Below are 16,976 nucleotides of genomic sequence, written 5' to 3'. Positions count from 1 at the left end.
TGAAATGGAAAATATAATTTTTAAGTGCCCAAATTCTGATAACCAAAGGTAACAAGAATCACCTGGAATTCTAATTACATGGGTGAAGTCTTATTTTTTTCATTGAAGTGTATTTGACATATAATATTATATCAGTTTCAAGTGTACAACATAGTGATTTGACATTTATATACATTGCGAAATGATCACCATGACAAGTCTAGTAATGATTTTTACCATACAAACTTACCACAGTATCATTGACTAAATTCCCTATGCTGCACATTACATCCTCACGACTTATTCATTTTGTAACTGGGAGTTTGTACTTCTTAACACCCTTCACCTATTTCACCCATCCGACATGGGTGAAGTCTTGACTGCAGAGAAACAAAAAGGAAGATAAGATGCAAAATGATGGAAAATAAGGGGGCATTCATGAAAGCAAAAGTTACGAAATATCAGGATGCGTCCTGATTCCAATTTAGGTACCGAATAAGTAGAAGGAAAGAAAAGCTATAATAATTATTCAAGCTAAGGGCTAGCATAGTAATATTGATAGCTCCAAATCATTTATATTTGGAACTGTACAAGTTTCTTTCTACAGATCAATCCCAAGCTAACTTTAAGCTCAGTTGGTAGCTGTTGAAAGAAAAAGCCATATCCACCTGAAACACAAGCTGTCATGTTCAGATGATCAGAGTTGACCACATCCAAGAATATTTCCTAACTAGAAACATGGGCTCTCTGTCAGCTCCGTGTTACATGGGGCCTGCACGGCTCCTTCTACGGGGACATCTGAAGTTGGATGTTTGGTTATCTCCCACCTGAATGGAGCATTTGCATTTCTGTTTTGAGGACATAACACATCTGGCCTCACCATTCTAGGTTTGAGTGTGAGTTAGGTGTTCAGATTTGGTTTGGGGACCTCGAGGGAGTGGGAGGGAAAGCAGAGCATGGCCCCATCTAGGGCCCTGACAAGCCTGGGCCTATTACACAGAGTTACACCCTAGACAAGAGAAACGTGACACAAAGGTGGATTCAAGAACCCATCATGAGGAGGGGGAGGACCCAGGCTGGACAAACCCACTCCTTCACACCGACTTCTTGGCTGTCTCTAAAGGGTGCCTGTGGAAAACAGAAAGGAGCCACAGAGGGCCTTATTCTCAGACCCTTTTCAATTCACAGGGCCTGGAATAAAGACTGAACATGACAAGTTCCATCAGAAGTTGTTTTCAAATGGAAAAAAAACACACTCACCCTATGAACTAATGCTATTTTATTCTTCAAGACCAGGCATTAGCAATCTACAGCCAGGGGTCAGATCAGGCCTGCAGCCTATTTTTGTAAACACAGTTTGACTGGAACACAGCCTCACTCATTCACTTACCTATGATCTAAGACTGCAGTGAGGCGTTCTAGCAGAGATCATACAGCCCCAAAAGCCTAACATATTTACTCTCTGGCCCTTTACAGAAAAAGTTTACAGGGTCCTGCTCTAAATAGTGAGGTCAACCCCCAGGCTCACCTGGGGAACCTGACAAAATATACTACACTCAAGACCTACTAACAAAATTTTTGATGCAATTGGACAGGGATGGGGCCCGAGACTCAGCATTTTTTAAAAGCTCCCCAGACGACACTAAAGTGCACGTAGGGATGCGAAGCACCGACAGAGACCTCACTCTTTATCAATGGCTTCCTAGGTACAATTCTAAAACACTAGGTTTCAAACCTCTAGGCTGGCTTCTCCTGTCATTCAACAAACTCCTAACTACCTTATCCAGATGCTGGTTTTTGCTCTCCTAGAGAAGTTGAATCTTACGGTAGCCTAGGAAAATGAAAGTTTAGAATAAAAAGCTCCTCTGGGGAAAAAAAAAAAAGGAAGAAAAAACTAACCCACAGAGCTGTTCCCTTCAATCAGCAAAGGTTAAGAAGCGTGAACTTATTTTTCTTCAACTTCTCTGAAACATTCATTCAAGACCTTCATTTTCCAAGTAGAGAAAGTGACCAACCCCCCAAAAAGTTACAGGATTTGTCTTAAGATCAGGGAAGAATCAGAAGTATGATGTAAGTCATCATAATCCTTGATGAATCCCACCTTCTGCTAACACTGGAAAAAATGCATATACGTTTATACATATACATGCTTTGAGGGAGCGGTAAAGAATATATCTACATATATATGCATATAGATACATATACGTATATATTTATATTATATACATATATATAAACATTTTCTTGTGGCCTTATGTTAGGCTGCTCTACCTTATGGATATTTACTATCACAGACAAATCCTGACACTATCTTTGAGGAAGTTCATAAATTAAATAATACAGAAGTAAATTCACTTTCTCTTGACAGCGGGGCTTAATGAATCTGCTACAGGAATATTGGAGTGAACCCACTGAGCCAAGCAATCCAGTTTTACTAGTATCAAGTAAGAACGATGGGTACTTCTTGAGCACAGATTACATGCAACATATCGTGGGGGACAGAGAGGACAACAGCACACAGTTCCTGACCATAAAGAGATTAAAATCTAGCTAGCAGTGGCAAAAATAAAAGCTAATCACTAAAAGATCTAAATAACAAAGCATGGAGCCCAAAGACCATCTCTAGAGAGGAACTGGGAAGAGGCAAAAACAAAGAAGGTAAAACAAAAAGTGGGGCGTGAAAAAGCAGAGGGGACTCTCTCCATCGTTGAGGGTACATTCATGAGCACCTGCTGTGTGCCAGGCCCTGTGTCAGTGCTGAGAGGAGAGATGGCTGCCCTGTTCATGGAGAGCCAGCCAGTGGGAGAAGGGCAGGTAAACGCCTCTGTCCCCTGAAGGGGCTGATACAGAAATAGGGACAAAATGCTGGGAAATGCCTCACGTGGAGGCAGGGGATGAAAACAATAGACAGGGAAGGTTTTCTAGAAAAGGGGAAAGGCAATATGAGTTTTACAAGATTAGTAAGAATGTGTCAAGCACCCTGGGCTGGTGCTAGGAAAGAAAAGGCTTTATGATCAGGAGAAAAAAAAGGGCACAAAGGTATGGGGTTATGAGAGAGGAGAGGGGTCATGGCTTTGCAGGAAGTTCGGTGTGACCTGAGGGGAGCACACATGGAGCCTGGAAGGGAGAGGCTGGAAAGGAAGGCAGGAGCTCGGTGTCCCGGGCCTCCTATGCCATCGTTAGTAATTAAGGGTAGTCCAGGAGCCAACATTCCCAGACTGTCCCTGATGGAACACAGCTTCCTTGATGCCAGCGTTTATTTCTCAAAATATGGGTCTCACGGTCAAGTAAGTTTGAAAAATGTTGGCTTGAGCCCAATTAAACAGGTCTGTTGACTGCAGGAAAAGTCAGAGCCCATAATGAGCTAATGGATCTGTGACTCTGCATAAAATACAGGACATGCTGAAAACACAGGGCCACGGAACCCCCTTTGCCATGGGCAACATCTAGAAGGCTAGTGTGCTTGCGGACTCACTCTGGAGAAGTTATGGCCGGAGACAGAGACACTTGAACAATATGAAGTAGGTGAAAGATGTGAGTAATGTGCCTTTCTGCAGAAGGACCACCCTTTCTGAATGAAAACCACTAAGCGTTAGTCACACAAATTCAGTAAAATGCTTACTTGACACCTGTATACCCCTCAGGAAAACTTCATATACCGTTGTGACGTCATCGTAGAAATACACCAAGGGCTTCTCACTATCAAGGAGGGTGGATCTCCGAGCGCCATCACTACCCTATGGAAAAAGACAGACAGACAGACAAGCATGTTAGAAGAAAGCGTTAAAAAGAAAAAGCTTGATGTGCATGCCCACAATCCCCTCCAGGGGCCCCTCTGGAGTAGCTGCCCTGTGGGCGTTGGTTGAATGGATTGAAGCGCAGGACATGCTGGTGCGCTAATGTCAGTCATTCACCTGGAGACAAGTGCAGGCTTCTGAGAAGCAAGGCCAGGACCGAATGTCTGTCAAACGGTCCCTGGGCGAAGGAAACAAGTGAGGAAAAGAGAAAGAGGTTCACAGACCTATAAGCACTGGTCCTGCCAGACAAGGCTGAAGAGAACAGGAGGAGAACTGGAAACTAGCCACCACCACACACTGTGACAATGCTCACACGGCTGCCATCGACAGCACAGACGGCTGATTTTGAGTCAGCTCTTGTGGAAACGACACACCATTCAGTTCTACTGCCATAGTGTTATCTATATTCTTTTAAGGTTAGTTCCACTGTTGTATCTCTTTGCCAACTGCACTATAATCTGTTAGGAAACTTCAGTTTCTCATATAGCATCTAATAGTTACGATCATCAGCCACAAAATGTGTGAGCGTGCAGACTCCTCTTTAAAAGTGTGATGCGCAGCACTGACAGGATCACAGCTCTGACATCACTGGGCATCCTTCTCTCGAGAAGCTGTCTTCATTTGTCGGCTTTGTAAGTACACTGGCTGTGCACAAGAACGCCTAACTAGCAGCAGTAGTCATCTTAACAAGTAGTACGTGATTCTCAGCCTGTGAGCTGCTGAGCCCTCAGATCCACAGAGCTGCTACTAGGGGACCAGATATTCACACAACCCCTAAGCACTCTTTAGAGACTGATAAATAAAAGCTGTGCTACTACGATGTCAGCGCCAACAATTTTTTTTTTTTAATTTCAGAGAGGGGCCTTCACATTGCAAACATCAGGAAAGACTTTCTCGGGGAAATGAGACTACGATACAAGAACTTCTGCTCCCACAAGAAAGGACTGTTCAAAAGTAGGATAGATTTTTTCTGGCTTGAGGTCTGAAGAATGAATATAGGAAAGGCTTCATGAAGAAGCGGGCACAGGGCTGGGTCTCAGAGACTAGACAGTCCGGCCAGGCAGAGCGGACGGGCAGCTGGGATGTATTCCAGGGGAGGAAGTGCGGTGGGGACCCTTTCTAAGGTAATGACTGCAGATACGTTGTGATAGATTCTTTTTTTTCTTCTATGGTTTTTTTAAATTAGAATCCTTCACCCCTCCTCCCACATGCCCTCTTCTGTCTTCCACCACCCCAAGTTATCATTTATATACTTTAAAAAAATTTAATAGTCCAGAAGTGTATCAAGGAAAAAAATGACTAGCCCTTATTATCAGTTCAGTGAGTTCCTTCCAGACTTTTTCCTATGCTTATACATTTATATACATTCTTTCAATATCTACTCTGTGCTACATTTGTGTGGTTAACTCCTAAAACTGCTAACAGTTTTCTGGAGTAAACATTACTCAAACATATATTCTAATCATCAGTCTCGTCTATCTTGGCAGAAACTACCTAATACTGTAGCTACGATTCTAAACATAATTATTAACTACAACATGCTACTTTTAAAGCAAAGATGTTATTCGTTTGCATAAAGGTGGAAAAATCTCTTCAGTTGAGAATCATGCTTTATTATTACTTAATCTCTGAGTCTGTTTTCTTTTCTGCAACATGGAGATACCGTGTGTCCATATCCAGGGTTATTTTTCATTAAACAAGAACTTTCCTGTAAAAAAGGATCATGTAGAATATTACTCAGACACCCTATAACATGCTCTAAGTACAGTACCAGTCCTTCTTAGCCTATAACTGCTCCAGCAAATATTCCGATTAAAATTCAGAAGCAACTTTGTGGCTTTATGGTAAGATTCAGAAGCCTCTTCAACCTAGGAAGCCACCAGAAAGACCCAGGGCATCATGGCTAAGGTAGGAAGAGAAAGGCGAGGGGACTGAGTGACAGAAAATGGGAAGGAGGAAAAAGCTAAGGAAAGTAAGAGGTGTGCCCAGTGAAGAAGACACGGCTGCTGTAAATAACCGCCTCCTGGCCGCTGGCCCCATCCACTCTGCCTGTCAACACGGTCTGGAGGCGCAGGCAGCCCAGCGGGCCACAGGGAGGTCCTCATGACTCTGCTAAGGATGTGCCTTCTACCCCTCTCATCATGACACTCACTCATTCATGGTATCACTCAGTGGGCTATCTGCAAAAGCAATACCGCCCTCCCCATGCATTCTGCTGAGAAGTGCCCACAGCTGTCAATGGGTAGATGGGAATCAGGTGACTAAGACACAGAGCTTCTTCTGAAGGAGCCAGAGTCTTATCCTTACATGACCAGAGGGACTCCAAGGAGCACTAGCGGAGCAGAAGAGCATGGCGGAAGTCAGAATGAACAGACATGAACAGGCCTAGACTCTAAGGAGCACAAGTTCACCCTGGAGCCGAGGTCCCTAAAGGATGGTCAGGGGAACACGTGGCCCTCGTAAGGAAAGCAAATTAGCCAGCCCTACACCAGACCTACTGAAGCAGAAACCGCAGGGGTGAGACGCAGCAGGCTGTTTTAGCAAGCCCTTCAGGGGATTCTGGTGCACACGCGCGTGAGAACCACATTAGCGTCCCCAGTAGAGAAGTGGTGAAGATCGGGGTAATACTTTAGAAAGAGATCTACCAGGAGTGTGAGCAGAGGACAGAATAGATCTTCTAGAGAGAAACCAACTTATATGGGCTTGGACTAGGGCAGCGGCAAGTGGGAATGGGGAGAATGGTGATGTTGGATGCACTAAGTGCTAATGGGCAGGATTTGGCAAGTAATTGGACTTAGAAGAAAAGGAGGGGAGAGTGGCAAGGCTGAGAAGACAGCAGTTCCATGTTATCAAAAATAGAAGACCAGGGATTGGGGCCAGGTTTGAGAAAAGAGATTAAGTTTACTTTGGATATATGGAGACCACATCCCTTCAAGATAGTAAGTCAATTTCCCAATTCTTATTTTGGGAATCACTGCTCAAGAGTTTAATTTAATAAGAAACTTTTAACTAAATAATTCTTTGGTTAGGTTAATTTTTTGGTGGTATATAATTGTCAGGACTTTGAGAAACAGGAAGGTAAAACAGCCAAATCAAAGTTAAAGAAGTTCACTATATCCCAGATAAAGCCATCATGCTGACAAAGTAACCTGAGGACAAGATATTTATTATTATTCTAATTAGCAATTAGAATAATCAGCAAAAGTTTGAAGATGAGGCAGTAAATGTGCTCTATGCCAAAAAGGTACACCAGCGTAAGGCAGAGGTGAAACTGAGTAAAAAGTCACACTGTCACTTAAGGGTAAGGCACACTGTGATTTCAAGAAAGGAGACTGAACGAAATGGCAGTGGACGTCACTAAGCAACAAGATTGGTGCTTTGAAATCTGTCGCTGTATGAAATGATCACACATTCCCATAAAGAACCAGAATCATCGTTTTTGACGTGCGAACGTGTTACCACCCTCTTGAACAAAAATGCTCTATGTAAACACTGGGTGTTGGCGACCTCAGTTACAGCCGCGAAGCCAAGGGACTGCACCCCGCATGCTGGCAAGCACGGCTATCACAACCAGAGCTCACGATGTCTCTACGTGCTACAAAATCGAGCCATTTCAAAAGCAGGGCATTTAATTTTGGGGTTATTCAAGTACGTGCGGCTATTTCTAGGAACATCTACTTAAATGAAAAAATACTTTATTATTTTCAAAAAAATTTGGCCTTTCTGGACTTCTGCTACCACCTACCGATTGAGGGTGGAGATGGGGGTTTCAGTTGTGCTCAAGAAACAGGGAGAGCTAAGCAGACATCCCAGTCGAATGTGCAGGAAACTAGTCCATAAGACTGAGTCTGGGAGGATTCAGTGTCTTTTATTGCTTCTGCTGTACTCTTCTTTAATGCAGTTACACAGTTTTCCCAGTTTGAAAAAATAAAAGCGATGGCGAGTCAAACCCACTACACAGCCAACCAGTGGTCACGAGTACATTCTGCAGCATCTGTTCAGGCTAGGTTCCTTGGGAGGTCAGTCTCCCCACACGGGCTCATTAGGAAGTAAAAGCTCAATTTCCCCTTGGGGGCAGTAAGGGCAGGAGGACAGCAAACATCTGCGTTATCAGTGGTTCCCAAGACTAGAACTCCTGCCAATATTTGACAAAAAGGAACACTTGACGGTGAAAGTAATTCTGTGCCACTCCCATATCTAAATGCAAAAGCAAATTCCATCTCAGAAGATTTCTTGGGGATAGACAGACCCAAGCTTTATAAACTGTGGTCTCATTCATCTCTAGAAATGGATACCTACGGGCCATAACGGTCAACCACGCACACTGTTACCAACATTTGTTTATTCTCTCCATGGAGAGGGATGGGGGGAGGCAGGAAGAGGAAGGGAGACAAGGAGAGAGGGAGGAGGGGGAGGAAGAGAGAGCAGAGAGGGAGGGAGGAGAACTGAGTCATTTCCAACAAGACTGTTGAAGACTTGGCTGGATGTTAATGTTAAATTCAACTCTAGGGGGAAAAGCAGCAGGTGGAAACCACAGTCCTAGGGGGATAGAAATGACTTTTTCCCCCTCTATCCAATATCCTCCATGTGAAATACATTCCTCCCAACACTTACATTTTAACATGCATCTTACTCTGCCCAGAGCACCGTTAACTTCTTTATATAAACAGGCACAAAATGACTTTTCCACCCAGTGCCTCTAAGAGAAGCTCTCTGGCCATCAATTCTCACATCCGGCCACAGCAGATCTTTAACAGAGCAAACTAGGGCCTTTAAAGGCCAGCCGATAGGTGACCCTCCCAACCATATTTTCTGAACGACAATGGACAGGATATTTAAAAAACACCTAGACTCCCCCATTATGCTGGCCTGTAGATGTCACAGGTAACAATGAACCTGTAGGTTCACTATTCATGCTCACCATTTAACTAGCTAATTCCCCAAATCCTTTACACTCAAGTAAGCAAAGAGAGGGCAGAAGCATCATAGTAATGATCAGTGCTGGGTGTCGTCACCTGAGCTCAGGGAAGACGGAAGGTGCGGGAACAGTTACTGAGCGCCTGCTGCAGGCCAGCGACCTTGCAGATGAGAAAACAGACGGAGAGGAAGGTCCTCAGGTCTCGGTCCCACATCTAAAATGTGGTGGAGCCAAGCTTTAAACCCAGCTCCAAGGGACATCCGGGAACATTAGGAGATTTGCTCTGTGGTTCACAAGCAGCTTCAAACTTGCCCACATGTCATTCATCTTCATCTTTGAGAAGACGGGGCCCAGATCACCGGTGCCCGACTGGGTTTTTTGTTTCTTCAGCACTCTCCTCTGATCCTCACAGCCTTTTTCCTTTTCATGCCTAGTTCCTCCTCCAGTTTCCAACTTCCTGAATGCCTCGCTATCCCAATTGGAGGATTTGCTTAAGGGGTGTGGGAGGCCGACAGAGTACTAAACGAACACATTGCAATCATCTCACCAGAACAAGTCAGCCAACCACAGAAGGGAAAATCACACCCTCCCACCTCGGGCAAAGGGAAGAAAGTTTACAGTCACAAAATCCAAATTCCCCAAACACACATTGTTCCAGCAAAACAAGCCTGCCTATTGCATCCCTTCCTGCCTGCCCTTTGGACTATGCGAGGCATTCGGCTTCACTTCTGACTCATCTGACGGGAACCAGTCTCTATTCCTTACTCTTTGTCAGTCTTTTAGACACTGATGTAAAGCCGGGATTTTTGGTAAGAGGTTCAGAAAGCTTCCATTTGTCATTTTCCACTTGGCACAAGTTGACCCTGCTTGGGGGAGCCTTTTTTTTTTTTTTCTTTTTTGGTGAGGAAGATTGACCCTGAGCTAACATCTGTGCCAGTCTTCCTCTACTTTGTATGCAGGATGCCACCACAGCATGGCTTGATGAGTGGTGTGTAGGTCTGTGCCCAGGATGCGAACCGGCGAACCCCAGGCTGCTGAAGAGAAGTGTGCGAACTTAACCACTATGCTACCAGGCTAGCTCCAGGGGAGGCTATTTTTTGATTTAAATAAAGACTACAGCACACATTTCTGTCACTTATGTGTACACATGTTCCCTGCTTAATGAAGCCTGTGAGAAGTGGCATCATTTGTACAAAATCAAATTGTGTTTTCCGACCTGCTTGACTATATTCCTATATAGTCAACTTGAGCTTTTTCTTCCCAGTTAAAGGGGACCCAGAAATTTTTTCTTCCCCTAAAACAATCACCGTTCTTTCTCTGAATTCCTAAAGGCAGCTATTTCATACTTCTGTGGGCAGGTCTTGGTGCAAAGATCAGAAAGTCTGCCTCGGTTCTCTGCAATGCCCACCCCTCATCCTGCAGCACACCCACCCAACCCCCACTGCCATTATCAGCTCTGACACTTCTAACACCTCGTCCGCATCACTAGGCACTATGGAGTTAGCAGGCAAGTCTAATGCCACAGAGGAACTCAGTTAAGTTTCCTATAATGTGAGTCTCATAAGAAAAATTAAGTTAGCAAGGTTTTTCATTGTTTGTTATTAAGAAGCTGATTAAGTTTTAGAAAAGGTGCTAAAATTACCTGTGGTATGAAAATGTGGATGCTTACATACTCCCAGAATAACATTTCTCAATAAGAACACCCCCCTCCAAATACATTCTCTCCATCCCACCCCCATTGCCCCAACTGCTGGGGCTGCTTGCTGACGATGCCCTCAGATAGCGTCACCCTTCAGGAAAACATGTCTGAAAATTCTCTGAGTACCATAGCACCGAGCAGCCAGAGGTGGGACTGGAAGGCAGATCTCGGCACACATCTCTGTTTGACCAGAATCACAATTATTTTGCAATCAGGAAAGAACAGGCCGTGGGGAACAGTGAGTAGGAACCTGCAATTACAAACGGTAAGTAAATGAAAGTGAATGCCTAAAAACAGACAGGATTTACCTAAGGGTTATTGACACATAGGAAGCCAGAGCACCAAACCAAGAGATTCTTCCAGAGTCTCACATGCACTTCTAGTCGACTGTTCTGAGGTTGATGAGATGAGAATTTTGTTTATGTTTATGTTTATTTGTACAAATCACTGCAGAAACAACTAGACTGTTCCTAATATCTCCCCCTTCCTCTTAGTGTTGACCTGCTACCTCCCACCCGGTTCAAACTCGTTAGTCTAATGCCCCCCTGTTACACTCCTTCCACAGACCCACTCGGCTGGTGTCAGGGGAGGGAGGGCTTCACCGTGTGACCGCACCTGCCCTTCCTGGACAACTCGCTTCCCACTCTGCCCTAGCAGCTTCCACCCAGGCTCGTCCCTACCCTTCTGCCTCAGAGCCGTGTCTGACCCTGCCCAACTCCACAACAGCGCCCCTGCTCTGAGTCAGCCCTGGCCATTCAAGTTCAGAAAGGCATCGCCATTCTTTGTTTTCCTTCCACTTTATTGAATAAAACTGACAACAATGTAACAGATGTAAAGTGTATAACATGATTTGATACACACATAAAACACTGTGAAAAAACTGCCGCCACTGAGTTAATTATAAACACATCCATCACTTCACATATTTACCCTTTTTTTTTTTGGTAAAAACACTAAAGTTCTACTCTTAGCAAATTTCAATTACACAACACAGTGTTCAACCATAGTTACTATGTTACACATTAGATCCTCAGAGCTCACTCATCTGACAGCTCAAAGTCTGTACCCTTTTACCAAACTCTCCCTGCTTCCTCCACCCTCCAGCCCAGGGCAACTCACTCTATGAGTTCAACTTTTTTTGGGCATCACCATTCTTGATTTTTCCACCGTCATTACCCCCATAGGCTGGACTTGGTCTCCACAAGTCCACTGCGAGTCTCCATAAAAACTTATGAATCAACGACCCGCTCTCTTCTCTTGCAGAAACTGCTTGAGCCAGTTTTCAAGCAAGTCTTTCCACACACACACGGGTGTAAAATGAGTGATTCCACTAACCACATGGGTTAACCCACATGGGAAACTCCTACTCAGTACCAGTCTCCATTCGCTCCCTCTAAACGTGGACTAAGGATGCTAGTCCTTGCTGAGGTGTGCACGTGAGCTAGGAGGTCTGAGGTTTGTCCAGGAAAGCCATGGCATTGAGAAGGCCTCCAGTGGACTGTGACTTTCGAATTTTAAAACTATGCTATTTATTGAGCATTGCTTCCATAGGCTGGATATGTTACATTTAGTTTGTTTCTTTCAAATTCCCACTTGAGAATGAACCACGGTTTCATGGCGTGAAAACAAGTCCTTGGATTACTCTTAGTTTAAGGATGGCCTTTGTCCTCTGCCAGGGACGGAAGGAGTCCTCAGCAGTCCTTCCTGCTGGCTTGTGTAAGCTCCTGAAGAGCAGCAGCCTCCTCCTGCCTGTATTGTGCCCATTATGTGGCAGATGCTCAAGTACTTGCCAAATGAATGCCTGATAACTACTCTCTGTGACTTATGGAGAATTAAATCCAGGTGTCACATCCTCCACATCAGACTTTCTGGAGCACAGGATTACAATGCTAAGGCAAGTTGCTAATCATATATATTCCAACATATGGATGTTTAAATCTCAACCATTCACGGAAAGGGTCATCTAGCCAGCACGCGACCTGAATGTCATGAGGATTATTTGGGGTGGAAACAAGTCACCCAACTTGGAGACAAGATGGGATACTCAAAGAACGGGATCGGCCTATTAAAAGGTATAACCCATGCTAGAACCAAGGTCCAGAAACAAGCCCAAACAGTGAATCCGTTAGACTAACTGGTTTAGTTACCAGAGGTAAAGTTTAATCTAAAGTCTGATAATCTTAAGATGATGTCTTCGAAACGCTAAGGACTGGATAAAAGTTTTTACTTGCTACAATTGATTGCCTTCTCTGATGTTTAAAAAACAAAACAGATAACTTGGGTTTTCCTTTAAGTACTTTACAATCCAGTGAGAGTTGTCAAAAATCTTTCTAACCTAATTTGAGAAATAAGCCATCTCAATGCCCACATGACATCTCTTGTCAATTAGAGAAATTCACACATTCTTTCTACCACCCCCTTCAGCAATTACAGCACTTCTCATCTATACTTTGTAATGGTTTGTTGCCTAAATCCCTCAAACTCTGGTAGGTCCTACAACCCCATCAGCACCAAGCTCTGATCTTGTCTATGTCCCGCCTGGTTCAGGGGTAGAGGATGAAGAAAGCCAGAAACTTACCAGAAATCAGCTTTTGCTGCTGCTGCTGCCCACGTTTTAAGAGCTCTACGCCCTCCTCCCCTGGTCCTCACCGCCACTCCATCCTTGACAGTTTCTGGTCCTACATCCACCCTATATGTGGATCTCAGACTCCATCTCCCACCTGTCCCTTTTCCTACTTCAATTTCCACCACTACTTTTAGACTCCTTTGCCCGCATATCCATTTCCAGAAGAGCCTGCTCCTGGGTTCAGAAGCTCTAGGCACTGACTCTTCAAATTTATCTAGACAGACCCAAATTTTCCTTATGGTCCCTATTTATCCTCCCCCCCCCCCCCCGCCACAGTGTACTAGTTATAATACATATCTTTCAACTACTGTAATGAAGGCAGCGTAACAGAGTTCTAGATCTTCCACTAAGTGTATGATCTAATTTCACCTCTCTGGACCCCAGTTGTGTTCTCATGCATAAAATGTGAGAGCTAAAAAAGGAGATCTTTACAGAAGAAGAAAACTAACATTTACTGAATACTTACTATGGTCCAGGCAGCCACTCTGCATATATCTATACAGTCCTCTTAACAACACCGAGCGGGGGAAAGGACTGTCACTTCTGTGTTCCAGATGAGGAATCTGAAGGTCAGAAAAGTCAGGTGACCTCTCCCAAGGCTGCCTGGTCTCAGCAGAGGGGCCAAGTCCAGCCTCTGCCACATCTCTCTGCCTCTCTGGACCCTTCAGGCCCCAACATGCTCTCCTGTGTCCCTTAACTGCAACCACCGAGGTCTGAGCCCTGACTGGTCCCAAAAGGTTTCCAGTCACTCCAGTAAACATCATCTTCATTAGCGGACATGTGGATCTCCATCTCAGAGAACAGGCTGAGATTAGCCCAAACCAGAAACTTGCACATCACTTGCAAAAGTGATTAAAAAAATAAAAAGACACACAAAAATTTGTTTCTATCTCCTGCTCAGAGTTACGGAGCAGCAGCGGACGAAACCTTTGGAAGATGGAAGTTCTTCCCTGACACGCAGGGAAAGGCCGGCCAGCCTGCGGGTCGCTGTTGCAGGTTGTTGGTAAGCTGTAACTGCCAACACAGGGACACAGCTCTCTAAATAGGGTCCTGATCAAACCATGCTCAGAAATGTAAGAAAGACTTTACAGATGTCGTTCCTAACATCAGCTTCTCTGTCCCATTCTACAGCATATGTGTTCACTGCCTTTCCTGCACAGGTACATAGGATGAGTGCTAACATCCTCTTCAAGACTTTGATTTATTATTTATTTATTTTTGGTGAGGAAGATTTGCCCTGAGCTAACAACTGTTGCCAATCCTCTTTTTTTTTTTTTTTGCTTGAGGAAGATTAGCCCTGAGCTAACATTTGAGCCAAACTTCCTCCATTCTGTATGTGGAATGCCTCCACAGCATGGCTGATGAGTGGAGTGGGTCCACACCCAGGATCCAAACCCATGAACCCCGGGCAGCCAAAGCAGAGCACATGGTACTCTAACCACTCAGCCACAGGGCCAGCCCAACGGCCCTGATTTATGAAAGGAAAGTTTATAAGCTGTAACTTATAAGAATCTCCGCGCTGCTGCTTTAAAAAAACTGTGGCTGGGAAACAGCCAGTGTGGGTAGTGATGAGTTGCAGCCAAACCAAATAGGGCAGATTCTTCTCAATTTAATATCCATGTAAAGTTTATGGGAACAGGAGGGTGAAAAACACCCCGTATGCGAAATCAGAGGGGGAGCGTGGGTGGGGACTGGCAAATGCCATTACGTACTTGTTTTCAAAGTAGGAACAAAGTAACAATATTTTATTCTGGCGATCAGCCGTGGCAAGAGTGCCAGATATAGGCTCCTGATTAATACTCAATGGAGTGAATTCAGGTCCTCTTTCTGCCACAGAAATCCGAATGATGATGCCGGCCATATAAAAGCATCTATAATTACTACGCATTACAACTCCATGCTAATCTTAAATTCGATATTTTAAGTTTTTTAGAAATGCAAAGCAAATTTTGTATCCGGTCCTAAGACCTACAAATTCTGAAAATCAGAGTGAAATCTATTTCTATAAGCAAAGAGAAAAATCAGGAAGCCTCTATACAAGGTCGTGGAATTACAAATTTTAACTTTCTTTCTGCTTATCTGTAGTTTTAAATTGTTCTACAGAGAACATATATGATTATTTTAATAAGGCTCAAGGACTTTATGCTAAGCTGGAACTTAAAAATCATATTGTAGGTGCCTCCACAATTTCTCATACAATAAGAACTGGGCCTTTTTTATAGTTACAGCTAAATTATAAATATCTTAGATCTACACTTGCCAAGTACTCTTTTTGTACCGATGGCAATGCTACTCACATATATCTATTAGAAAAAATTAAACTCTTCTCATTATTGGTATATAATTAGCTGACGTGAAATATTAGGTTTACCTTCTAAACAGAAATGAAGCATTAAGCCAACTTTCCTCAGCAGTAGTTCAGTCATTCTATTTTTACATTTTGGCATGAATGAGACTGACATATCTTTTTATATATTTTAAGAGTTTCACATTAGTGAATCCAAGAAATTGTCACAAAGAACTAAAACCCTATAAATAACCAAAAGCTATTAACGAGGCCAGGGCTCTATTTGGAAGGGCACATTCTCCTCCTGAGGCCATCAGCCCGGGGACAGGGCCAGACCTTTCACACTACATCTAAGTGCAGCAAATGAGGCAATTCTGCATTTCCCAACATTCCTCTTCACACATGTTGAAAGCAATAAATACTGAAAATTAATTGGGACTTAGGTAGGGGAAAGCAAGAAATTCCAAAGCAGAGAACCATTCAGAAGAAGTCAGAGAACCATTCAGAACTTGGCTTCTTCATCAACCACTCATGTTTTTTTACTAACCTTGAAAAGAGACGCCAACGGGAAGGAAGGAAGGTAGAACAAGAGAACGAAGAATCTTTCCGGAAGGGTCTCTAGATTTCCCCATGCCACCCCAGCCAGTAAGCCCCAATTATGGAACATATGCTCCGGTTTAATTTTCATACCAGTGGGAGCATGACCTTTACTTTGTCTAAGTTATATGCAACCATGGCCCTGAACGGCTCAACCTTAGACGCCTCTTGAATGTCCTTGTTCCTCCAAGTCCTATCCTAAATTCTATGGCCATGTGATTCTGGCAAGTTCCTAGTCTAGCGTCATCCTATTTGAAATCCGAGAGTCCTTTTCAACAGCTGGGGGATGTGTTCCAGGCATCAGACACACCACAAGCGAAATCCTTCTTTCTATAACTCTCTTCTCTGCTGGAACACAAGCCCTGCGAGAACAGGACTCTGTGCCTGTCCTTTCCCCTCACGGAATCTTCTGGGCCTATTGCAATGCCTAGCACAGGGGAGAGGCTCAATGTGATTTCTGAAATGAACCTCTGTGTGACAGGTAAACCCACATTGACCAACCAATGCCACCTCATCTGTACCTCTGCCCTATATTTTGGCCTCTACTTCCATTTATTATCCACAAACTTCTGTTGGTTGAGCACATTTCGGCTTACAAATTGCCCTGGCGAGCAAACATTTGACTGCGATTGTCATTGTGATCAATATATAACTCAATGGGGCTTAATGAATCTGAGGAAACACTGAGAAAACCCACATGGCAGGTCAGCTCCCCCACTTACCGGCACTTCCACCGACTGCATGGAGAGGTCACACGGTGGCCTCAGGGCTTTGGGCCTTGTGGCGTACCAGAAAGTGGTCAGGGCTGCAAAAGCTCCAACGCCCATGAGCGTGTTGGTGGGAAGAGTACGAACGTACTGTCTGAAGTCAGCCAGCTCCGGCATCCGAAAATACTGGAACAACTCGTGGGCTTCCATGGTCCTGTGTTGGTGGTTCCCGAGGCTGAATTCTGTGAGAAGAGAAAAACGCCACGTTCATTCCAGGGAGGTGGGACTCCTCTCTACAATTCCCAAAGGCCAATCATCTAACTCAATGGCTGGCTGACCCATCAAGGCATTAAACCCACAGTCCAA

At 44.2% G+C, this 16,976-nt stretch overlaps 1 protein-coding gene across 15 annotated transcripts in view; it reads right to left on the bottom strand.

Annotated features, from left to right (window-relative positions):
* ACSL1 (acyl-CoA synthetase long chain family member 1) overlaps positions 1-16,976 on the bottom strand; it is a 64,971-nt gene that overhangs the window by 27,212 nt on the left and 20,783 nt on the right. For all 15 annotated transcript variants that reach the window (XM_070598157.1, XM_070598159.1, XM_070598163.1 and 12 more), the window contains exons 2-3: positions 16,626-16,852; positions 3,602-3,716 (exon numbers count right to left, since the gene is read on the bottom strand). In XM_070598157.1, the coding sequence (XP_070454258.1) occupies positions 3,602-3,716; positions 16,626-16,820 (310 nt within the window). In that variant the 5' untranslated portion in view covers positions 16,821-16,852. The remainder of the gene's footprint in view (positions 1-3,601; positions 3,717-16,625; positions 16,853-16,976) is intronic.

Source organism: Equus przewalskii, chromosome 28 (genome assembly GCF_037783145.1).
Source record: "Equus przewalskii isolate Varuska chromosome 28, EquPr2, whole genome shotgun sequence".
NCBI lineage: Eukaryota > Metazoa > Chordata > Mammalia > Perissodactyla > Equidae > Equus > Equus przewalskii.
Note: the sequence above shows the minus strand (reverse complement) of the source record. Positions and strands in the feature narration are given on the sequence as shown.